This window comes from Chlamydotis macqueenii, chromosome 12, assembly GCF_036417535.1.
Source record: "Chlamydotis macqueenii isolate bChlMac1 chromosome 12, bChlMac1.mat, whole genome shotgun sequence".
Classification (NCBI taxonomy): Eukaryota; Metazoa; Chordata; class Aves; order Otidiformes; family Otididae; genus Chlamydotis; species Chlamydotis macqueenii.
The window spans coordinates 17853442-17879368 of NC_141567.1; the positions used below are offsets into that span (position 1 = coordinate 17853442).

A 25927-nucleotide genomic window follows, 5' to 3' on the forward strand; every position below is an offset into this window, starting at 1 on the left:
GACCCCAGGTCACAGACCGTGCCAGCTGCTGAGGTTTCTTACCATTCAGTTTAACCTTTCTGAAAGGTTCCCAGCACGGTGCTGGGCTAAGCTAACTCCCCTCTTCTTTCTCTTCATTTTTTTTCTCTGTGGCATTCATTCTCGGGTCCATTTGAATGGCTCAGCAGCCTGGACAGCCCAGCTAGGGGGAACCAACCTTGCCCAGATCTGTAAACTATGATGAGTGCCCAGGAGCAAACCTGGGGCCTTACAACCTTTAGAGAATTGCTATTTTGGTACTGACTTCCATGGAGCAAACCAAGAGGTGCCATGCTGGTTTCATTTCCAGGATGGATCTCATCAATGCTCAGTCTCACCTGGTTTACAGGACACACTGCAATGCAAAGATGCAGTTCACGTCGACATTTTCAAGCAAAACTTACCACTGCTAGGCTCATTGTAGTATCGACTGATGTAATTATTCATGTCATCCTCTGAAAGAACAAAAAGGCAGCCATTAGAACACCATTTATTTGATTAAAAGGTTGAGATTCCACCCTGTGAAAGGTTCTCCTCTGCCCTGTTTGCCCAGAGCACCACCTTCTGTGTATTTTTAGGCCAGAAGACCCGGTGTGATTTGGAGACACAGCACACCTCCCTCTCCACCCCACAGCTGCAGGCAGAATAGGAATTGCCATTTGTTGCAGTTCTTTAAGGGACCACCGTGGGAATGAGGCATCCTGGATCCCCAAGAAAACATGCTCCAAACGATCCAGAGGCTGAAGCTGACCAGCTCCGCGCTCTCCCCACCGCTAGTAAGGACAATGTAACACTCGCCTTTTTCTGGTCAGCAGGGCCCTCCCATCCTGCACACAGGCCGGAGTACGGGGATAAAGCCTGCGTTCATCCGGGCAGGCGGAACTGCGAGCACCAGCACAGACAGCCCTGCTGCTGCACAGTTACACCCCAGCTTACCTCCTTCCACAGGAATTCTCTTCGGACAGGGAGGCACTGCGCACCCCTTGTGACCTGAGCTGTGTTCTCACTCATTCATTATTGTTTGTCTCTTCCCTGGCAAGGCCCAGCACCCCAGGAGAGCCCAAGCGCCCTGCTCCCTAACAGGCTGCACCCATCCCCTTATTCTGCCAAAGAGTTCTCCAGGTAGGGGCAGTGGGAGGGCAGGTTGTATTTCTCCTATAGCGATACTTCTGTTTTATTTCAATGTTTTTTTCATGTGGTCCAACACTGCTCCTTTTCATTTGCAATCCCCTCCTGAGACCAGCTGTTGCCATGCTGAACAGCAATGACAAAACCATTGCTCCTGAGCAGCTTCCCTGTGTTTCTGCACTCTCATTCCTTTTGGTGTCTTTTTAACTTGTTCCTGTGAAACCCATTGACTTTAAAAAAAAAAAAAAAAAAAAAAAAAAAAGAGAAAACAACATCCACCATGTCTCCAGAAGAATGGCTAGAACTTCCCCTGTTCTACCTTGGATGACATGGCCAACAGAAGCCATTGGATGAGTTTACCAAAATGAGTGGAAAAGCCTCTCTAGCTAAGCACAAGCAGTCCTGCAGGAAACAGAAATCCGAGCCAGACAAGCCAGCCCTCTAGCAGCTGTAAAACCCTACAGTGTTAATGTGTAAATCCCTACTTCAAAAATAATGTCTTCTTTTTTCAGGAAGAAGGAATAAAAAGAAGAGAGTTATTTTGTTATATATTACATCAACGTATGTAACAAATAGCACAATACTAACATTACATTATCTATCTATCTGTTTTAGCTTAAAATACACTATAAAGATTTTTACAAGTCAGGGGTGTAGTACTACACTTGTAGAACATAGAGGAGAGCTAGACCTGAATGCCAGTAATGGTAAGAAAAAAATGAAGACGTCAACACAAAATGGAAAGCAGCAGCTATCCTGTATGTACAGATTTAGATGCTGCAGATGACAGTGGGATTTCCTGTTATCTTACAGAAAAGCAGGACATTTCCCAGTCGCTGAAAAAGCAAACAAACTCCTCATTGCAATTCCGAGCAGAAAGCAAATATTGCTGCTAAGAAAACAGTATTGCCAATCCAGGAAGAATTTGAAGCTTACAAGCAACCTGACCTGCCCAATTTGCGGTGTATCCTGTGCTCTAAAAGCATTCTCTCCTTTTAAGTGCTCTTTTTGATACCATGTTTCAGAAAACCATGCTCATCCCTTTGAGCCAGATTTCCTTCGTCCCCCTGGGTCTCTGTGGCTACAGTCCTGCCTTTTCACAGCACATTGCGGTTTGCAGGTGAAAGAAACAGATGTTTTCTGGGGAACACTTTCTCCACACAACAAGACCCAAACCACTAAGCACTCTGTACCTGAAATAGCTGCACTCGTAAGAAGGCAATCTAACCTGACACTGAAAGGCAACATGGTTGTTTTCCTGGTTTCATTGGATCTTAAAAGCTTTTTTGGCCCTTGTTGATCTTTAAATGCCTGCAGTCAGAGGTGTGCTTTGTGCTAATGTCTGAGTTTAAAAAAGAGGCCTCAGAGTAGCTCAAGGCAATGCCGCTGAATTAGGAGTACATTCCAAGGCTTTCCAGCTATCTGCTACTAAAATACACTTCATTTCAATCATGCATAATTTATACTCTAAACGCCACCAAACCCGCCAGCCCGTATAGATACAGGTTCTTGTTCAGGCATGGAGCCTTCAGCTGCAGTCAGAAACTACCTGCGTATCTGTCTGTTTCTGGTAACGCACTGTCCTCACATTTAACTTGGAGCCTAATTCTAAGCAGAGAAATGAGGAAAACAGAACTGCAGTTTAGCCTGGACGAGGGCCTGTTCTGCATCCCCTGGCAAAAGCACACAGCCACACCGCACAGTGAGTGAGGGGCTGGGGTGCTCTCATTTCCTTTGGCTCTCGTTGAAGTCTGCCCCAAATGCCAAGATGCTTTGCAGCAAAGACAGGAAACAACTTGGAAAAGTTATTCATCTGCTTTTCATATCTTACGGCAAGGCTCAAATCAAGTCGTCTTTAGGACTGCGTACGTCCACTGCCCTGGCCATCTCTGTATCAACTAACAGTACACCAGGGTATGATTCTCAAACCCATCAGTTGCTTTCAAACCAGTTTCGCAAAGAGACATAGACTGCTCTTTGTATCGGCAAAGGCCAGGGCCAAACCTGAAAAGGAAATCTTGTCATGCGCTCAGGGCCCTTTGAGCGGTGAGGAAAATCACTGCTTGTCCTGGCTGCGCGTGAGCACTTCCACGCAGGATCGGGAGAGCTGCCGAGCTGCCTACTTTCTTGTTATTATGTGATGGCCTTATTAACGCCATTGGTTTACATTGCTTACCTGCTTATCTATAAATAAAATGTGTATGTATAAATGCATACCCATGTGTATGTAAAATATAAAATACATAGATATATCTTCTATATATATCTTTACCTTGAATGTTTTCTTATGAATAAAAACCAATAAAGAGTAATGGAATAAAACCAGCAAAATAAGTATTTCAACAACAGATTAAGTTTCTGAATCATTACATTAAAGCAAACTGACAATTAACAAACTCATCTTAGTCATATGGGAGTCTCAGCTGCTTTGGGCATAAAAGGCTATAAACAATTCCAGTTATCTCTCATTATATTTCACATTGCTGAAAGCAAGGAGCTTAAAAAAATGCCCCAAGTATAAAAGTGAAAGCAACTATTCGTGCATATAAAACTTACAGACAAATAAAGAGTACAGTACTGCACGTGACAATGGAGCACCGCTGAAGTATTTCACGGTGACTACAGTGAGATGAAGCCCCCACTGCTCAGTCAGAAGGGATCAGGAGTACAACTGCATTTCAGCTGCTGGCATGTGGGACGTTCGTACGAGTAAGCAGGGGAGACCAGCTTTTACAAGAGGGCAGGTGGCTTGTATTATTTAAATTCTACATAGTATTTGCTGTCAGTGCATTTTAGTTTCAGCTCCAGAAAGGGAGTTGCCTTAAGAAATACTTCATTCTTTATAGTTTCCCTGCTCTGTTTTTTTTTTAAATATTTTTTTTTTCTTATTTCTGCCACCTTGGAATTTTCAGGATCCAGATTTAATTTTCCTCCTTTCCTAGAAATAAACTTACGTCTTCAAATACACAGCAATGCTACCTGGACTCTCCGGAAGAGAAACTTTCCATTTCGAAGTCCTTAGCCATAACAATGCCCAAACAGTATTTACAGTAAACTAAGGAATTGGCACTAAGCAGAAAGAAAAAGTATTTCCCTCTTATTTGCCCTGGAAATGGCAACCTTAGGAAAATGTATAAAAGCGGTGATTGGGATCTTCCTGCTAGATGCACCAGGAGGAATGAAAACCGTTACCCCCAGGAAAACTGGTGACAAATCTTGTGATGGAGATCCAATAGCTGTGAGTTGAGAAGGTAGAATGGGAAGGGTGAGGCAGCTCTTCCCCATGTGAAAACTCATCCTAACCTGTGACAAACAACGATGGTTCTACAATCTTCCCTGGAAAGCGAGAGCGACGGGAAGCAGCAAAATATGCAGCAGCACTGTGGAGGAATTCAGCTGAGAGAAGGTTTTGCTGGGCAGGAGAAGGAACGAGCAGACACAGCTGTCCTCTATGGTCCATGAGGATGATTTGCTCAAGCAGTGTGGGGTGTGAACAACTGCCAAAACAACGTGGCAACATGAGACTCCGGGAACTGCTTCACCTGCAATGGAAGACTGCAACTCTGTGCCTGTAAGAGGTGAGGCAGCAGAGTAAGGTGGGACCACCAAGAGACAGCAGGCTTGACTCCAGCAGGATCAGGACTCTTCACTAGACAGAAGGGAATGTCTGCTTGGGAAGGTTGCTCAGACTCCTACCTATCTCACATAAAAACAAAATGGCCTTCCCTGACACTGGAACCAACCTCTTTTGCCAGCCTGTAAGTGCAGTAAAGCCAAATCAAGAAGGGGGAATAAGTCTCATCTTTTAGCCTGCTACTCAATTCTCTGTTATTGAAAAAACATGTAGTTCTCTGTCAGGATCCGTCTGACAGCTACTGGATTTCGTCTGATGAAGGTTTTCAAATTATCTGCCTGTTCTTTTCCTGCAAGACTCAGAACACACGCTAAAATGGTTTAGGGAGTAATAAACTATTTAGAGTGAAGTCCTATATAATCTCATCTGACCCAAGAGACAACGCTGTAATCTCTCTCTCCTGGCCCTATAAAAACCTAATAAATTTGGTGAAACACATAAATGACATTCCACCCAAGGCAGATCTCTCTTTTAGTTCTATAATCCTTCAACCTTTAATTGTTTCATCAATTACTTTAGTGAATTGGTCTGCAACCTCCCTGCATACAACAAATACCATTTGCACATCTTTTAGATTAGAAGCCTTAAAAAGGGGATTTCTTTTGAAATACTTCATAATTTAAGTATTTTACTTCGTATTTTTATTCTCATTGACTCATTGACTGCCTTCTGCCTTTCAAAGCTGAATTTTCTGAACCCCAGGGCTATTTTTTCTGCTGTGTAGCCTCCCACTGAGCATGAGTCTTCAGAGTAATGTCTTACCCTGACTTTCCTCCACAAAGCAATGTTTACTAGGAGGTTTCTAAATAAGCAGATCTTTCATCTCCGTCACTGCTCTTTGACACCGGTGTCTTCTCCTTAAAGTACCACTACCACTTAGAAGCATTTGGGAAAGAAAAGTAGGATAAAGTACACCTTGCAATAAAGCCCACTAAGATACACTGAGGAGGGAGGTTTTTCCAGATTGTAAGATCAAGTTATTGTCCCCTAAACACTTCTGGAAATAAGAACAGTGCTGACAGCTACACTGCTCTGACGTTAGCCAGTAACACTGCCACAGCCTGGCACAAAAAAGAACATAGCTCTAGTAAGACACTGTAGGACAGTAAGAAAGGAAGACAGAATGTACATAAAACCAGACATCTATAGGTGTTTCTGAGAGCAGACTGGCAATCTACAGGGGAAAATTCCCCAACGAAACTGTAACCTTCCCAGGGAGTTTTCCCCTGCAGCATCCCATGCAACCTCTGGCATTCCAGATCTGTCTGACCTTGGCCATCTGAACTTCACCATCTTCAAATTCTCAGCCAGACCTAACCTCCTCCTTTCCACAGCAGCCCAAGAACAGCTCGCTGGTCACTTGTAAATTCATTTATTAGGGGATACGCATGTTCCCTAGGCTCTACTGTACTGTCCAGTTCACCTTTCTTGTCTTGTGCAAGCTGACCCGAGCAGAGTTTTTTCCTCTCTGCTTTGCTGGCCCTAGGAGGTCTCTCTCCCTTTCCCCTTAGCAACATGGGAAGTTTGTGCCAACGGGAAACACTAACAGCCAGCTGGCACTTTCCAGGAGACTTCCCCTGCTTTTCGTAGGAAGGCAGATTGCCACATTAGTGCAAGCTGCAGTACTCACTCCATTCACACGGATATCCAGCCCCTGCAGAGCCTGGATGGATGCCTGAGCACATGGATAATCCACCTTGGGAGGAAGTGTCAAAGTTAGCCTGCACCGAAAACAGAGCAACACATTCAGCCTGGTTCTAAAAAAGAAATCACCAGTAGATGGAAGTCATTGTGCAGAAGGAAGTCTTGGGATGTGGAACAGGTTTCATTATCAGCAGATACTGCTGGGACAGAAAACCAAAATCCTTACATTGACAACAAGTTGAGTTGCTTTGGCCCTTGCTTTAGCAGATCATGCTGCAAGAGCACTGTGCTGAGTTGAGCACAGCTGAGATGCAAGACATCTGTGTGTCAGCATGGCTGGTGGCTTTGGGCCCGAGGATACATAGATTGGGGGGTCTGGGTAGAGGAAGCTCTTTCTGATCTTGTTCTCTACAAACATGGATCAGCAGATGCACATCTGAGTTGGCTTGTTACAGTCAGCTTGGAGCAAATACAGAGGAACTTGGGTCTGTCTCTGCAAAATGGCCACATTTGTTGAGTCTAGAAAAACAAAGGTTGAGAAAGAATATGGCTACCAACAAAACAATAATTTGCTGGGTAAACATTCAGGAAAGAGAGGAAGAACTTAAGCAAAAGGATTCAAGAACAAATTGTTATAAACTGGCAACAAATAAATGTAGAGTGGGAATTAGGAAAAGATTTCTAATAATTTAGAAAAGTGAGATGCTGGAGCAGTGTTACAATGGCGGCAGAGGGCACAATACATCACTGCTGTCACATGGAGCACAGTCTGTTTGTGAAAGCGGTTGTTGTGAAAGGGGCTGTGTGTTTGGACAGTGGAAAACGTTCCAGTTTTGTGTTTCTTTACCTGTCAGCAATGTCCTCACACCTCTGCACATTAATGATGGGAGACAACTTCAACCTCACATGCGTGACTGTAAGCTCACCACTTCTGGAAGTGAAAAGTTTCTACACCCATTTGGTGAACATGAAATTTAAGAGTAACGTCACTAACTACACACACATTTATGTAAGTGTTGCTTAAGGTTTAATTCCTTTGATTCCTGCCCAGATGATCAGTGCACAGAGAACCACAAAGCCTGAAGGAGGCACCTACAGAGAAGCCAAATCCTCACTCTTCCACGGATACATGGAGTTCAACCAGGAAGCGGAGTGCACTTAAGATATAACCATTTCCAGGAGTAGGCTTCAAAGTCGATACATTTCAACATTTGAAAATAACCATAAACTATTTTTTATCTATTGTTCTGCAGTAACAGGGCTCTCTTAGAGCACTAACAGATGAGCACCAAAGAAACTGGCTTAGTGTTTAAAAGCGTTCAGCCAGCTCAGACTGCCCTGCAAGGAACAACTGACAAAATCCTTTCCAGTGTCCTGCTTTGCCTTCTCAGACAGCTTATGAATAATCTTAAGGGAAGCCCTCTGAAGCTCCAGAATTTTTCACGTTCCCCTCCCAATATCCTCCTTTCTTCACTTACAAAGCAGCGGGTATCTATGGGGAGAGCAAGCTTTACTTTTCTTCAAGCACAATCATAAATTCAGCAGTCCCCAAAAGCAAAAGACTTACTGCTAACCCCATAAAAATGGAAATTTGACTTAGAATAGTTAAAATAAGCTTTCTGCGTTGCAAAGTAACAGAGCTAGGATCCGGTTCTTGCTCAAAGGAATAGAAGGGTGTCATATTAATCTTAAACTATGGCAGTACTGTAGAATTTCAAAAACTGAAATGATATATGCAGGAAAATGAGGAACTTCCACTAGGGACTGTAATTCATATATTATGGGAGAGATTAAAGAATAATAAATTTTGGAAGGAAGTATTAATGGGCACTGTGAACCTGGCATTCCCTGAAGCCTGGAACTTTGTATACCAAACACTAAAAATGATTTGTGCAGGAGCAGAAAACATTAGACGTTATTCTGACCAGGACCAGTTACACACTGTAACGAGGTAAGAACTCCGCAAGAGAAAAAACTTCCTTCATAATTTAGAGATGAACAGATAGGATATTTGCCATTATGTCAAATGGTAATCATCTCTGGGAAGAAAGGAGATGACAGCACTTAGGGTATTTCCCCTGCTCTTAGAGAAAGGCTGACCACAATGGTCCTGAAACTCATTAGCAATGCTGCTGTGTACTTGCGTGCAACAGCTTTCATCCTAAGCTCTTTACAAACTGAGGCAGAGAAGCTACGTAAAGTGCTCACAGTGCAGCAAATGTCACAGCTTTGCCCTGTGTTTATAGCTCCTCGAGTCCTGCCCTTCCTGAGTCCATCACCTTTCCTGGTGTTGATATCAGCACCCTTTTGACTTGCCTGCTGAAGCTTGTGTGTTAGCCTTCATGTTTGTCCGCTCTGAAGATCAATTTTTTTGGCAAGATAAATAAAGCAAGTTAAAGGTGAAAAATTTCCTGCATCTTAGCCAAATTAATTAGAAAATACCATATATCCATACATTTTCCACAGTTATTCCTACTATGTTAGGAGGTCTCTTGGTGAACTACTCTGGGGAGGTGATGCAGCAACCATTATTCAGAGAATTAGCACAGGACTGACCAGCTTGCAGCTATACTGCCTCAAGAAGTGGTCCTTCAAGAAGAGGCATGAAATATTAGCTGAGGAGTTATGGGACACTTTCAGAGCCCGTTGACCATCTGACTGCCTCTCCCAGTCTCATACCAGCAATTAACGCATCTCAGATATAAAGAGAAGAGATCTGCAGAGAGGAAAGCTGGCTGAAAACATCCTGAAAGCTACCAAATCAGCCAGCACATACAGTACTCTCCTGGTGCAGACCACAGTGTGTCTCTCTACACAAATTCCCTGAGGTGCTGTGTGTATCATGTGATGCTGGGGTTACCTGACTTATTTTACTGAACGCTGTAGTAAATGGCTGCACAAAATCCAGTGTAAATACCAGAGTACAAGCTACAGCTGCCCCTGAGGAGCTTTAACTTATGCACTATCCCATAAAACTCCCAGGTAGGGAAATGAGTAAAAAGTCTGAATGCTTTCTTATTCCGTAACCCCTTCGTGGTAAAGCATTCTGCACTGAATGTCTCCATTGTTCAATACAGACAGGGGAAATAAGATTAGCTTCAGATGGAATATCCCATTTTCTCATGCAGTATGTTCTCTAGCCAACTCAAGCTTGCTGGTTTGGCAGAACTCAGGGCTCTCCAAAGAGGTGATTTTTTGAAGGCTGACAAACTTTGGCACAAACACATGCATTCCATGCCATACTCTACCCTCAGGTGTTACGCGCAGGGCTAATGTTCTGCCAGGGCGTAAGAGAACAGCACATGAGAGCCTGTTTTGCCTAACAGATGAAGTGTGGCTTTGAACTGTAGCTTTTCTTTTAACAGTATTAGCAAACTGGTCCCTTATTTCTCCTCTAACTAGTCAGTGTAATAGGCAACTGCAGATATTTTTCAAAGCTAACAATGTCATGCGGCACACAGAATGATTAACTACAGCCAGCACTCTGGAGTCTTTAAGGAGGAAAAACACAGCTTAGAGAAAATGGATGCAAAGCAATTCCTAATGCGGTCTGACACAGAGGGTAACTTGCAAAACACAACCCTTGACCCAAAAGTCGGGAGTTAAAATACTGGTGGCTTACAGTTCCAGGCAGAGCAAGTGGTGTGGAAAGCCCTGAAGATAGCAGAGCCAGGGTAACCACAGCACATGAGAAGCTGGCAGATACAGAAATGACCTACAGGAAACATCTCAACTGTCTCTGCTCTGCAGAGCCATATCTAAGGAGGATTTCATGTGCCTGAGCAGGTGGGGTGATGGGACATCCTACACAACTACGTATACCCCTTCCACACTGTGCTAATGGAGGCACCTCCAGTTGAAGACATGCTCCTCTTCTATCCAACATACCGCATTCAGGTTTGCTGATACATGTATTGGTCAGAATGGCCATGATGTAGACGACAATGCTGACAGCAGGCCAAAGTGATAACGGTGACACCTGCTGTAGCAACAGCCAGCTTTTTACTGGGAGTGCAAGCTGGTACTGGGAGAGCTGGAGAAGAAAGACACAGTCAAGCTGGGGAGAGAAAAGAACCAGGCAGGGCTGGCTCATGATCATTCTTCCCCAGGTGTAACTGTCTTCTCAAGTTGTTAGTTGAGCTTTGGAAGTCCTGTAGCCTACACAGAAGCAACCTCGAAGCCAGCATTGCTAGTGCAGGATTCAAAGCCTTGGTAGCTTACTACTTCTTTCCTTTGCAAAATAACCCAGGAAATTACATATAAAATCCTCTGCCTCAATTGACTGTTACCTGGATTAGGAACTAAAGCACTGAACATTATTGCTGGGCTTCTGGTTTCTCATGCAGTCTTAATTGAGCCCCTTTTTAGCAGTCCACCACGATGGCAGACTACCATGGATGACTGTCTCTTGCTGTAAGACCACAGGAAATTTTTTTCTGTCCAACTCCTGCCTCACTCAACATAAAGGATAACTGTAAAAATAGAGTCACCTGAATTTAGCTTCTGAAGACAAGCATGCAATCCATCTAACAAAGGCTTTGTTTGTAATATATGATACAATACACAAAAAAAATATTTCCTCCTATATTTTTAGATGACTTCTGGGAATCAGAAATTAATGCTCAGTAAGAATATTTATATAAAACATAACTGCACTCTACCTGATATGTAAAGTAATGCACATTTTCTTATTTGCTGAATGTATTTTTTCAGTGAAAAGCATGAATTTCTCTAATCATTCTAACTGAATGTAGACATCAATCTTGAAGATTGTGTGTCTGCTTTGGTGATGTGTGGCCAGCATTTTACAGGGAGACACAAATAATGAGTAATTGTGTTAACCCGGATGTTGGAATGAATACCTTGGACAGAAGAATTTTTAGATGCATCTCCACAGCACTGAGGTATCAGCAAGCCTCCTTATAATGTGCGCAACACTCTCCAGTTCCAAATGTAACCCTCAAGGAACACATGCATAAATTATAATATATCCACTGGGGAAACCTCTGAAATACTATAAAAAAAGGGGGAAATGCATTTTAGGGGGCAGTCTGCTCAACTGTCTGCTTTTAAATACGATTTCAAATCAGGAATAATTAATGGCTGAATTGTGGTTAGCGCTTAGATATTATTAAAGAGGAAAAAACAAAAACAATTTCTACATGCTTTCATTACATTGTAGAGAACTGAAAGGATTATCATTTGAAAATGTCTGGTGAGCTTTTTCTCTTAAATCTTTTGATTAAAGTACTTCTGTGCCTTGAATTCTAACACGTTTGACCAAAATAAAGATACCATGCAAACCCCTAACTCAGATATTCAGATACTGCTCATCTTCTAAATAATCAAGCGAAGATGTCCAAGGAAAACTGGTATATCACTAAGGCAGAAAGCATTGTCTCCTCTGGAATATTATGTTAAACGTTACTGAGATCAGGACTCATTCTGCAGTCCATTGTAAGGGTTGGGGGATCACAGGAAAACAAACCAAGTCTTTTCCAGAAATACTTCCGGTCTAGCACTTGTGTGATAAAAATGGATACAGGTAAATCCTCTGAACCACACACCTGCCCAACAGACAACTCACAGGATTGCTCTTTGCCCTAGTCATGTGGCACTTAGACATCTGAGCGGAGCTGCCTACACAGCACATCGCAACTTTTCTGGCACCAGAGCTGCCCAGTCCAGGGCACAGCTGGGTTGTCCAGCACTGGCACTTTAAAGCAACCTGGTGAGAGCACAGCTTCACAGCTGATGCACGGGTCCTCTCTAAATCACAGAAACGCAAGTGGCCAAAGACTGAAACTGTTTTTCAATGTTCTTAATTTCCCTGCTTTTACTTCTGAGTGATTATTCTTTTGGCAATTCTGATTTAGCTGCTGCTTCTTTAGCGTTTGATGGATATAACCATAAGGACACTGGGAAGGTACAACATAATAATTTCCTTCCTGAGTAATTTTATTGAGTCTGTTCAGAATCTATTTGCAAAGACAACACAGCTCCTGCCACTTTGACGCAGATGCAGCCTCTTTGCAAAAATGGGAAAATGTAGTCTCTAGGGAAAGTAATCAATTCACCGGTAGAGTGAAAGTATTTAGTGGGTTCAGTAACTCCATGTAAGGGAGCAGCTGTGCCAGCGGGCAGCAGCACACGGGCAGCACTCACCTCGTGGAGGTCGCAGCTCAGTGATGTTCTCGGTGGCTTCATCATCCGAATCTTCGGTTGCCACCACCTTGTACCTGTTGCTGCTCTGTTTGTTCAGCACATGTGGGACCTGCAGCGCAGCCTCTCTCTCTGCAGCCAGATCCAAATCCTGCTGAGCAAGGTGGGCCCTCAGCTGCCTGATTTCAAACTAGAGAGAAAAACAACATCACATCCTGATGTCATATAAGCATGGCCAGAAGTCTATATTCTACAGTTAGGGACTCATTTTATCACTAAACCACTGCAAACTGCTGACAGCACATACGGTGTGGTTGAACTGGGATGCGAGTCCAAGCTGCTGATGCTCTCCGGGAGTCCATGTGAGCTGGACCATCGTTCACATAACCTAAAAATAATGACTGCCTCATGCTGGTCTTCTATTTTGTACATGTCTACATCCTGAAGATATGCTTTTGGACAATTTTTAACAGATCTAACTGCCAAATCAAATGAAATCTTTACAGAAGACCACTCTTAGCAGGCATCTAGGGATTTAGGTTCATGACAAACATCCCTAATCTGCTAGACTTTGTAATGACATTTTCTGTGGAGGGAGATTCTCCAAGCAGTACCCAGAACGGTCCTCCCTCACTAACTGGGCAAGGGGGAGGGACTCCACAGTCCTCTTTTCAGCTTGAAATCCTCTGCACTCAACAGTGTGCAGAAAACCTTGGGGAAGGTGGCCACTCTTCCGGCCACCCCCCTCAAATATCTGAGCCATGGCAGTTAATGACTTTCTGCAGTCAGGAGGGCATTTGCCTCGTGACTGGTGTTACAAAGCAAACATCAACAAAAAGATAGAAGCTACCAGGTGCAATCTGACTGATGGACACAGCATATTTCTTTTGTGTTTGACAGCCACAGGTATTCCACAAAGCAAGAAGGAAAATAATTCTTCTGGAGAGGCTGCAGAGACCCTTTAAACCTACTGATCCCACTGTCCTTCCCCTCTGCCATCCAGCACAGATATGGGGCTGCACAGCAGAGGGTTTCCTCTTTTTAAAACTCTTTTCAAGATCAGTAGTACAGCAGTGACCAAAGTCATGTCTAATTAGAGAGCCTCAGAGAGAAAAGCAAATGAGGCGAGTAATAGGCTAAGGCATTTAAAATTTAGCATTGCTGGGCCTCCCATAGTTCAAGGCCTGAAAAGCCATCAGAAAGCACGATGCTACAGCGAGCCACACTGCACCTGTCACTCTGCATTTACAACAGAGATGGAATTAGCACCTCAGTGCTTGAAACCTGGTGTGTAACAGCATGTAGGCTAAATGAATCTGGTTCTGGCTCTTGCCTCTCAGATGCCGAGTCAAATCTATTTTGCTGTCAGATTTTGGAATCTGTCAGTGGACCTAGTTTGTTCCACTGTGGTCCACATCAGACACGGCGCAAACCCCAGGCAGGCTGCAGAGCACCAGCAGTTCCTCCAAGCTCTGTGACTGGATGGGAAACAAGACAGAGTTTCTGCAGAGTTTAGAAAGGAAAAAAAAAAAAAAAAAGGAAAGAAAAAGGGATTCCAGTTTGCCACATCTGGCGACTATCTGCTTCCCAGAGCATAAGGGAAGGAACTACAATAACTGGAAGGCCCACTGCAAGACTCAAATCTAGAGAGCAAAAGGGCAGTTTAAGCTTTCCAGACCACATTCAAACCACCTGATAGAGGGATCTAACACAGCACACAGCTATTCCTTTCTCTTGAAACCAGTGGACAGATGTCTGGCAGCTGCAGACAGCTGGCTGCATGAAATGGTCACTGCTTTTAACCAAAGGTCCTCTAGCAGTGGCAGTCAGAGGAGTCAGGTAGTATCAGCAAACGTCAAAACACAGCCCTGCTCCTCGATTCCTGCAATGAAACCTCCATGGCAGGTCCCAGAGGTGTTTTCTGTGTTAACCTATCAGCTAGGAAGAAGTGGGAAACTGGGAGTGCTAACTCTTTCACCAGCCGGTCCTAAGCTTCCTGAGGTTTAGGGCATCCATGCCATACCAGAGGTGCCAGTATGAATGTGTCATTCAGCCATGAAAGGACTGTCTGGAGTTCAGCTTTACAACACAGAGAAATTTCAGGTTTTATCTTTGACTCAAAAGAAAAAGAAATCTCCAAATATCTTACATTTCACCTTTAAAGGGAGAAAGATACTTTTTGAGAGACTCCTTTGGTTTAAAAGAAGAAATGCACTCAAACATGATAGGAAAAAAGATAAATCTGAAGATTCTTTTTTAAAATAATTACCTAACCATATCTACTTGCCTAACTCAAACTAAAAGACAGTAAGAATTAGGCATCATTACTGTTTTTCTACATTTCATCCTTCAAAAACAGAAGGAAAAAGAATGTCAGAAAAAGAAATATTGCCACTAAAATGCTTAATTCTGGCCTAGAGGTAGGATATGATTTTTTTTTTTCATGGAAGAGAAAAACATTGGCAGGTATTTTATAACACAAATAGAACTACCTGAAAGTCATCTCAACAATTGTATTTCTGCATCACACCCAATTTAACCAGCTTTAGCATTTACAAGGACTGGCTGAACCTTGTAACAATCAAAAGCGTGAAGGGAATCACTGCATTTTACAGATGTGAAGAAAGGAAGCACATGAGGTGATCTTTCCTGCTACAGTAAACCTATGGCAAAAATGGGGGAAGAGACCAGACTTTCTGATGCCCACTTACATGTTCCAGTCAATAAAGAAAGCGTTTCCAAATATCCACTGATTATTGTCAATCTTAACAATTTCCATGCCCGGTCACCATCCAGTTTTTAATACATGAGTTCATAAATTTTATTAATACGGCTCTGCCAACAAGCTATAAACTACTCAGCCTGGCACGTTGGACCAAGTAGCAGCCTGCAACCATTACCAGGATCACCATGCTGGACAACTACACTTTGCCCAAACAATTCTTTATTTCCTGTTTACATAAGAAAACGTACTACCTTGGTTGAATCCCAGCCACGCAGACAGCATGAGAAACTAGAATCCACAGAGACAACGACCACCATGCTCGTTCAGGTGAACAGCTATTTCTGACATTACCAGAGGTTCTACAAGAGGCTTTGCTGCCATCTTATGTTTGAAAGGCAGAAATACATGCTTGTGCCTACAGCAGCAGAGGAAGCACCTGCTTACGAAGAGTGCACAAACGTCACATTTTAGCAGAAACTGAAACCGAGACCTGATGGTTAGGCTCATGCAACGCTTCCCGCATCCACTGCCTGAGGATGAGAAGTGTATGCAGGACCTGCAACTTTGAAAAGTGATACGTGAACCCTCTTTTATTGCTAGCTGCAAACACAATCTGCATGCTTTGTCTTATTTTCAGCTCTTAACATTGAGCAAGTTCAGCTGGTCTAAAATCCAGAACTGAACATGAGACTCAAAAACACAGATATGAGGATTGAATTCCTAGGCACAGTAAAGCAGAACAGTGTTCTGGACTTCAACATCATGTGCAAGGTGAGTAACAGCACATAGAAATGTTCAGGAAGATAACAGCAGAAACTGATGTTGCCTCCAAAACCACGCAGCTGCAGCTGGTTAACACGGGCTCTCCCTTCCACTTTTCCATTACCTCAGATGGTCAGCTTCCAGGTCCCTTTCAAGTTTGCCCTGAAGTCTATGTCATCACTAAAACAGTGAAAAGCCAGAATTAAATACGTATGTAACAGTTATTTTTTTATTGACAGAGAAGAGGGTATTTATTGCAATAATGGTGTTTATCTCACTCCCACATTCATGGTTACTGATGCGAAGTGATCCATAAAACACTTTCCACAGAGATGCAGAACCATAATTCTGTTACAGACACAGAGAATAAGACAGAGCCAAAACCCAGCTCTATCTGCTGCTTCCAAATGCAAACCTAAACTCTCTAAGCCTCTAACATGTTCAAAAAAGGACTAGGTGGGATGGAAAATCACAATTTATCGTAAGGATTGATTTAAGAAAATGAAAGGACATTCAATAAAATATCTAGGGAAGTTGAACAAGAAACAGAGATTTTTGCTCACAAAAGGCATGCATCTACTAAGGAGATTCATTCAATATTAATTGTTTCCAATTATTACTTTAAAATTATCCCAAGATACTGTAGAAGCTGGAATACAATTTTGGCCACTAAAAGCCACCCACTAAAAACAAAGGTTAAGCCTAAGAGAAGTGGGTGTTCCTTACAGGCATAACTCAATGAGAGACTGCACGAGCAAATTATGTTGTAGGTGCTTACATCTATTGAACATTATATTGAACACTGACCTGGGGCAGTTCTAATGTGTAAAAGAGCTAATGAGATTGCTCTGACTGCATGTCATGCAGTCTAGGGCAGCTTAAATAAATCATTAAAAGGTATAAAATATAACAGTCTTTTTAAGTAAAAATTCTGGGCCAAGTTAAACACATGAAATTTCTATTTGCAGTAGGAGCTGATGTAGCTATCTGAATGCAGAGCTGGGCATCTCTAATATAGAGCAGTGCAGGAGAGCTGTACTGACAAAATCACATTTCATATTTTCAGGTAGACCATGCTTCCTTCAGCCTGTAAGGAAGGATGCATATTATGCATAACATGAAGAAAAAAGGAAAAGAAAAGCATACAAACTTATACACCCACTTTGACTTGTTTAAATTAAGACTTACTTACAGGCAGCAGCTCTGTGTTAAGAATCTTGTAAATCCCACAGAAAGCCAGTGGGCAAACAATGCTGTTGTGTGAAAGATAACCTGTTGCGATCGAGGAGACTAAGGTAAACCATCTCCTGACTCAAGAGAAGTATGAACTGGTCCACTTGAGACGGCTACTGACATTATTTACCAGGACACCAACGATATTCATTATCTTTATGTATACTTTGGTAGCTTCTGGTGGATTCCTTTATCAAAACATTCCTAACATACTTTGCAATGGAAAAAATACATTTGAAAATTTCATAGAATCACAGCATAACGTAGGCTGAAATGAACCTGTGGGGGCCATCTAGCCCAACACCCCGCCTAAAGCAAGGCCATTTAGCTCAGGCTGCAAAAAGCCTGTCCTGACAAGTGTTGAGTATTTCCAAGGTTGTATATACCACCAAGGTTGTATACACCACAGCCGCCCTGGCAATCTGCTCCAGTGCCTGACCATTATCCCAGTGAAAATGTCCGTCCTCATATTTAATAGGAATTTTGCACATTCTGAGCTTGTGTACTGCCACTGTGCACCTCTGAGAAGAGCCTGACTACACCTTCCCATGAGAGAGCAATAAAGGTGTAATAAATGGGAAAATATACTTATTATAAAGAAAAAGGGAGATACGGACTCTCATGTAAGAATGAGTAACTGGATTGTCAGGCATGAAGAGAAAGTTCATTGATGGTAAATTTAAACTTATTTACCGTTTTCAAAATTTGCTCTATGTACTCTTGTAGCAGGAAACAAACCAGAAGGAACTACGGGGCACACCTGTGCACTTCCTCACTCAAAGAATGCATTAGGTGATTATTTATAAGCAGGTAAAATGACAGAGACCTACCCAGAGCTCCAGACAACATCTCAGTTTATATACCTGGTTTTATAAAACGAGCCACCCATTCTATCTGGTATTTCACAACACACGTGTAAGACTTTAAAAGGGACTTAGCGGTGAATCATACAGTACTTCCCTTCAACAGTCTAGCAACAGAGTACGACTGACAGTTTCAGAGAGATCACTGAACGTTTCAGCCAGAAGCTTACACAAGTCTAGTGCGGGAGCAATAACTTTGCACAATTCTATTACTGCTGTCTGTACAAATGCCCTGCCCTAAAACTCATCTGCCACTGGGATACAATCCAATGTTTACTTCCATTACTTTAGCCATTGTTGGTAACAATAAAAACCAGGAGACAGTTGCAAACTAATGATTTACAGGCAGAATGAAACACGAGATGACCTTGGCTGCCTTCCATCCACCAAGAAAATGACTGGTAGTTAGAAATAAATTAAAATTATTGCAAAAGGATAACATAAGTTATTTCTCCGATAGGTAATTTAACCAGCTAAATAGCCCTGTCATTAAAATAGCAGCTGTTGTACAAATCATATTCCAAGATAGAAAAGAAATTATAGCTTCCATAGTTGTTGCAGCTTTGAGAATGATTAAAAACTCAATTCTATAGCAGCTGACAGAAAAGGAGCTCTTGTGTTAAGGCTGAATACATGGTCTTGGCTGGAGTGTACTCAGTTGAATGACTCTTATGAAAGTGACGCAGAAAAGATCATGTAAGTAGATCTATTATCCAAAACGGAAATTCCTGTACAGGTGATTCCAGAGGAAAAAAGCAATCTTCCCTGCATTGTTAATGAAACTTTGGAACTTTGTTTTGCAATTTAAGTTATTCTGATAAAACAATACCATCACCAATATACTCTGTACTCTTGATAGTAATTGCAGTGAGACTTTTTTACTGTTACCCATTTTTAGAAATCCCTGTTACTGTGATTGTTAATGTTTCTCATGTTCTGTGAAGTCCTGTACAGCCATCTCAGCCCTTTCAGTGTTTTCTGCCTTGACTGCTCTCATGCTCCACTCCTTTTTAATGACTTCTTTCTTGGTCAGTGGAGAATAAATAAAACAGCAAACTATTCAAACAGTTTCAGTGGGGTACTACAGAGAACAAAGTGGTGGTCCACGCAGCTATAATTTATAAAATATATTCTGGTTTTCAGACGTATGGCTAGCCAAAAATCAACATCTGGAAAGAGTTTTCATGTTTGCAAAAGTACGTCTCTAATGTCATTCAGGAATGGAAATGTACTTTATAGTTGTGATACGCTATCACTGGCCAAAAAAATATACAAGTGACAAAAGAAATAGAATTCAAAAAGTAAGATTAAAGGAGGTTCCATCTTTCCTGCTTTTATTTTTTTTTAAAGCAGGAACTCAATTTTTGCCTGTCAAATGTTATGTACCAGCTTCAGAACAAGAAGATATGAGATTTCTCAGAGAACTGGCCACCAATTGTTTTTGTTTTAAATCCCGAACAAAACAGGCTCATTTTTTCCCCAATTCCTCTTCAGAAATAATGAATATTTTGTCAGAAACTTTCAAAATCATTTCATCTGCAGAAGATGCCAGACCTTGAGAACTGCCTGACAAATGGCAAAGCAGTAAGAAACTGAACACAGGATCTCAGAAAAGGAAGTGCCGGCAAACCTTTCTAACAGGAACATTTTCAGCCCTGTCTGTAATTATTAAATAAATGCAAATCATCAGTGTGGTCACAAAGACGCAGCCTCAGGATGAATCAGTATCTATATCCACTGCTGGGATGTGGGTTAGCATGGTGGCTTGCCCGTTCTTCCTATGCGGGCTGGCAGCGGTGTGTCCCAGCATGTACCCAAGGCAATAGGTCCGTCCCTGTGGGCAGCTCCCAGCTACCCCACCTGCCCGTGCCAGAGGTGGCACCACACAGACAAGGCAAACTGGAATCCCTCCTTGCTGGCACTCCATATTTGAGAACAGCCAGACTACTGTAGGCAAACCTTCACTCAAAAACACAGACATGCACACTTAAACTCCATCAACAAGCAATCCTTTAAAAAGGTCAGGAAAGATGATCAAATGAAAAAGCAAAAACCTGGCAGAATTTAAGACATTAAACAGCATTAGGAGTCATTTTTCCCCACCAGATACTGTACACAATGTTAATGTGAATATTATAATGCTGACAACTCGTTCTTGACTGAATTATGAAGCTATTAATTTACGAAGGAACGATGCAGTACTTGTGTCAATGTCTTATGTTGCTAACTGTAGCAAATTAGTACATTTACCTCATATTATAGAGCTGAGACATTTGTTTGGCAGCAAGTCAGGACAGTAAAATAAGAGGGATTAGTATGCTGTCATTTTTATATAGTCCATATTTTTCCATAGCTGATGACACTTGAAAGCTAGGAGAGAACCTGCTCTGTTTTCACAGATTTACTCATCTACCAATGCAGTATTTCTCTGTGCTTGATGAACAGCTATGCTGCATCCACCAGAGCTCACATTAGGGCTGCTACGCTCACACATTTTGCAAACCAGGCATGCAGAGAAGGATCAAAACAGACAGTGGCAGAAGCTGCTCCTGAACCCGACTTGGGATAACGAGCCCACCTTTACTCAAAGACTATAAAATATTAATACTGAAAATTGTTTAGAGATTGAGAATGTTACCTGGCTGCACAATACACTTCCTAAAAATGAATGCTTTCAAATTTATGATTGTCAAGAACTTTAGTATAATAGCATGGGCTGATAGACAAAATACCGCAATGGCACTCAAGAAATCACTGATTTGCCGATTGCATTTGGTCAAAGAATAATCTCTCCCCTGTAAAATGGGGTACATACCATTCCATTGTTCATTCCACAGCCATGACAGAAGCATGAATCACTTAATATCATTGTGTAAAGCTGTGATGAAGAGGACTGCAGTTTTGTCACTGAAGATATTTACATAGTTGGAAGTAACTAGTTTTTGGCAAAAGTCAAGCAAAATGTTTAGAAATTTGTTATGGCTAACATGAGAGACTGTCAAAAACAGTGTTATGAAATGACACACACTGTCAACAGGTCTTCCAAATTCATCACACAGATAAGGCAACCTAACAGCACCAAGAGTCCATGGCAGAATCCTAGGCTGAGATCCAGGAGACCTGGAAATAAATCTAAAAAGCCATTTGGGGACCTAAATACTGATAGTTTCACAAGTATTTTAGGTTCCTCGGTAAAAAAAAAAAAAAAAAGGGGCACCTAAAATCCTGCTTCAGATTATGCACCTTTTGGACAGTTGGCCTGTTCTGGGACATGTTGCCTCTCCTCCTGTCTGCTCAGGCCCTTCAACTTTTTGACTGATCGAGCCATTCAGTCTTACAGGTCTCCTCATTTTGTATTTGAAAAGCACCTACCACAAGTGGGAAGAGGAAGCTGAAGCTAGAAATCTCCAGGCTTTATTTGGACACCTCATAATTACCCTTACAATTGAAACAAGCAGTAAGTCTTGGGGGACCCCTCCATTGTGGTTTGATTGCCCTGCTTAGCCTGGGCCTCAACATACATGCCTGGTATCTGCCTTAAAGCAGGTTATTCAAGAACTCATTTACATGAGACAAACTGCAAAACCTCCCGGCTCATTGCCCAAACAGCGGTTTTACACCTTTTTCACATAAATATATTAATCTGAGACACTTTAAGCTTCATCTTCCCTTACCTCAAGACGAACATTTGGGGGCCTGAGAAGAGTCTTAAATCTTGACTTGCTTCCAGCAACTAGAAGCTTCTATTGCAACACCGTGAGTCTGCCAAAAGAGTCTCTGACTGACCTACAGGGAAGCTGCCTTCTGCATTTAAAGCAGGGAGACTCATTAGCTTTCAGCCATATATACTTTTCCTAGGAATACGGCCTTAATACGGCTGCAGTCTCCAACAATGGCAATGACTTTTGCATGTTCTTAGTACTACGGCAAGCTAGCTGTCCTCATTCAATAAATGACATACTGGAAGCATTCTTTCTCTATTTCTCACATTTGTTTTCCTCACCTCAAAAAACACAAGCACAGCAGCAGAGGGAGACAACTGCTGTTTGACAAATAGCATGCTGACAACATCCTGGCTGCAGCTGATGCTTCCTTAACACGGAGACCTGTCACCTTACAACAGAAGTCCCAGCAATACTTCTCAAACCTCAGCTTGCAGCAAAGTACATGAACTGTTTGATTTGCTATGACAAGCTATGTGTAAATAAAAACGTAACTGAACTTTACCCCTTGTTCTTGGCAGATCTGGGTTAGTCTTTCCAGCTGTTCATCTTGAATAACCTTTGCCTTCTCATATTGCTGCATCATCATCTCCATCTCCACTTTCACTGGAAGGACATAGGCTGGAAAATACAAATAAGCACTTAGAGTAACCCAGCTGTGATTTGTTTTTTGTTTTATCAGAGGGAAAACCTTTACAGCCCAAAGAATGTCACCCCTTTCACTTGCATCTAGAGAATTAGACTATTTCGTATAGAAATTGCACTGGAGTGTTTCTTCTGGGGAAGGATTTCTAAGACATGAAATGCAGGTCATCAGCAGTATCTAGATCTTGTTTGGTCAGATCTCCATTTGCCTGGCTGAACTGAAATGCATCCTGCATGCTCTTTCTAGCTTCTGCTGCACTAACAAAGATCTTTTCCAGTGTTTACCACAGATTTCCTGAATTGCTGGGTAGAAGGATTTTCTGCTTAGTTAGGCCCATCCCCTCTAAACCTGAATGGCATGGCTCCCTTAGGAAAAGAACTATTCCAGAGACCTAAGTATTTAATTCCTAGACTTTGTGGTAAGAAATAAGTCCTTAATGGAAATAGCAGACTAAGCAGCACATTTTAAAAAACAAAAAGGCATTTATCTTCTACTGCTTTTCAAGTTACAGCCCAGTTTTCAATAGGTCTTCTGAATGCCTCTGGAAATATTGCTCCTGTCATAACTATAGCAAATTCAGATTGATCAGCAAAGCTGTTCAATGCATATTGCAATCCTTGGTGTTTTCTGAAAGATCCTAAACTTTTCTTGAATGCTTCAGCCAGAGGGCTACAATCTTTCCTCAACTCTGAATACAGGGTTTCCTGGGCATCTAAACCCAAAATAAGAACTTGACTCTGATTTTTCACACATGAGCAAAGGGACCCTTCATTTATTCCTTTTCCATCTCTTTTTCCTGTAACCTGAAATGCCTGAAATCACTGAACACAAAGTAGCCTACACTGAAGTCCTTGCTTCCAGGCCCAGTCACTGGTTCTGCTCTCTGTAACCTTGACTTGCTGGGGGTTTATATCTCCCAGTGCTTCCCCACAGAGGTCTGAGCAAAATGGTACCAATATACGCTTCATTATTGTGCTGCACAGCACACCAGCTCTGCAGAGAGCCCCTTCAGCACCAAACCTCCACGGTAAGAAAAGGCTCTTGGAATCTGACATAAAAACTGTATTACAGACAAGAACTTGGAAAAGGAAGCCCCAAGAGAGAGTTAGCTGTATGGAAATAGGGAGGGTGCAGCAAATATCAGAAAAGCAGATTGGAAGTAATTATTTTGCAGAATCAGGAATGACATTTGGTGGCAAAAGACAGGAAGCAGGTCAGGACACTTACTTTACAGGATAGGGGATGTGAAGGTGTCTAACAGAAAAAAACAAACCAAAAAATTATAAAGGCTCAGAGGGAACAGGAGATACAGCCATAAACTTGAGACCTGCTCTCCTCCATGGGAGTCATAACTCTTCTGTTCAGTGCTTTTAAAATGTAAGGGCAAGGAGAATAGAAACAGCGGTGGCAAGCAATCTTTCAATATTTTTAAAACCTCTTTTTTCCCAGCCAGTCAGGTAATTCTTGGAGTTACAAACTGAATCACCACTCACCATCAATGATCCTCTTCATTCTCCATATTCGTAGTGTGATAATAAGGCTGATAGCATCCCATGGGCTGCTCGGGCCATTGGCCACTGTCGAGGCCACCATTGGTGCCAAGGACAGGATTATGACAGCACCATCAAACACCTAGAGAGAAATCAGTTTTTTCAAATCCTTCCTAAAGATCATAATCCTGCCATTCCTGCCTGGGGTCTTAAAGGGCTCCCACTTTCCCAAAAGAAATGCAATTATGGTACATATTTGAAACGGGTATGAGAAGTGGCCAAGCACCAGAAAGGCTGCATCCTTTTTAGGCAGCACAACAGAATTCCTTAGTGCATTTTACGAGGTGAGGAGAGATAAACTGTGGTGGGAGGGCAGGGAGAGAGGAAGGTATTTGGAAATACTGGCCAAAATCCCCAAGTAGAAGTGATAGCCTAAATACTATTACAGCCAAAGAGCTTTATTATCACTGGTATTTATTACCTGTTACTTGGCATACTGTCATACCAAAAAAGCATACAGTCACTGCCCATAGATCTTACTGTCTAAATGAAGAGATCAAGAAGACAAGTAGAAAAAGATGGAGCAAAGAGACTTGATGGCTCTTAGCCACATCCTGACTACACAATGTGTGTGGGAACGCCTGTGCATCAAGACAGAAAGACACTCTGCTCTTAACCTTTATTGGGCAGCTAGGTTTTCAAGGATTTTGACAATGAGGACTATCCAGAATGATTTATTTGACATTAGTTGCATTGGGATTAGATCAGAAAAGGCAATTGTGCAAAGTATTAGACAGAAATGCATGAGTAAATACATTTCAGAGCAAATTGGCAACAGCGTTGTGGCTGTCCTACATTCACCTAGCAGGGCAGAACAGAATACCATGTTCTCTTTCCTGCTGAGACCCTTGCCAGCTGCCAAAGACCACTGATTAATGGGTTGCATAAGGAGGCAAGACATAGATTTTATAAGCACCACACATTCAGAATTGCGCATAACAAGTCAGTGTATTGAAAAGAAACCCTTCTTACTGCCACCGTTTGATAGGCAGGGAACAATATCACTCCATTCCAAATTACCAAAATAAATTACCAGAAATTGCTGCATTTAGCCTCAATAAGAAGAATTTCTGGATCAATAACTTAAGTTTCATTTCAGTTTCTAAGCAAAAAGAGTTAAAAGGTTTACAACTTTATTACAAAAACGTGCAAGCGTCTAGACTCACTTAAGCTCCGAGAACACCCAGATTTTCTTCCAGTGTATCCTGTGCTGTGTTAGTTTATCAGGCAGTACCAAGAAAGAGCTTTTAATTTTCCAGATCTCCAGATTTCTGCTCAGATTGGGATTATGTGTTACTTAAAACACATGCATTTCCTTATCTGTCTCTGCAACAGTATGCACATTCTACCTCATTTTTAATTTGAGGTACAAATTATATTGTTTATAATAATTCATTTTAATTTAAAAAATAATTTCACAATAAAATTTGAGGGTTTTGCCAAACCAGTATTTCCTACCAGAAAATTGCACACAATTTTTCAACCAGTTCTAATTTCAATTTGATTACGAGAATGGGGTTACGCAAGTCACACGACAATTTTAACTTTTATTGTTCATTATTTCAGAGTAGCAGTATCAACAGTTAGACTAGCACAGCTCTAACAACAAAATAAACAGACACAGAGAAAAAACCCCACAATCTCTCCCTTAACAAAATATTTCCAAATATCACACTCTTCTGAGTCTCTCACCGAAAAAGGGACTACATCACACAGGTACGTATGCACGCACATAATGAGAAGAATGTGCACATTTACTTGAGTTAAAAGATCCTGTATTGCATCAGATCTATTACAAAGCCACCCAAAGCAGTTCTTAATATTTTTGCTGTGCTTGCTG

General features: G+C 42.0%; 1 protein-coding gene across 1 annotated transcript in view; it reads right to left on the reverse strand.

Annotated features, from left to right (window-relative positions):
- The window catches only part of TMEM266 (transmembrane protein 266), an 87411-nt gene that overhangs the window by 5481 nt on the left and 56003 nt on the right, over positions 1-25927 (reverse strand). The window contains exons 8-11 of the mRNA XM_086756979.1: positions 24031-24169; positions 22397-22512; positions 12590-12776; positions 423-473 (exon numbers count right to left, since the gene is read on the reverse strand). Coding sequence (XP_086613105.1) covers positions 423-473; positions 12590-12776; positions 22397-22512; positions 24031-24169 — 493 coding nt within the window. The remainder of the gene's footprint in view (positions 1-422; positions 474-12589; positions 12777-22396; positions 22513-24030; positions 24170-25927) is intronic.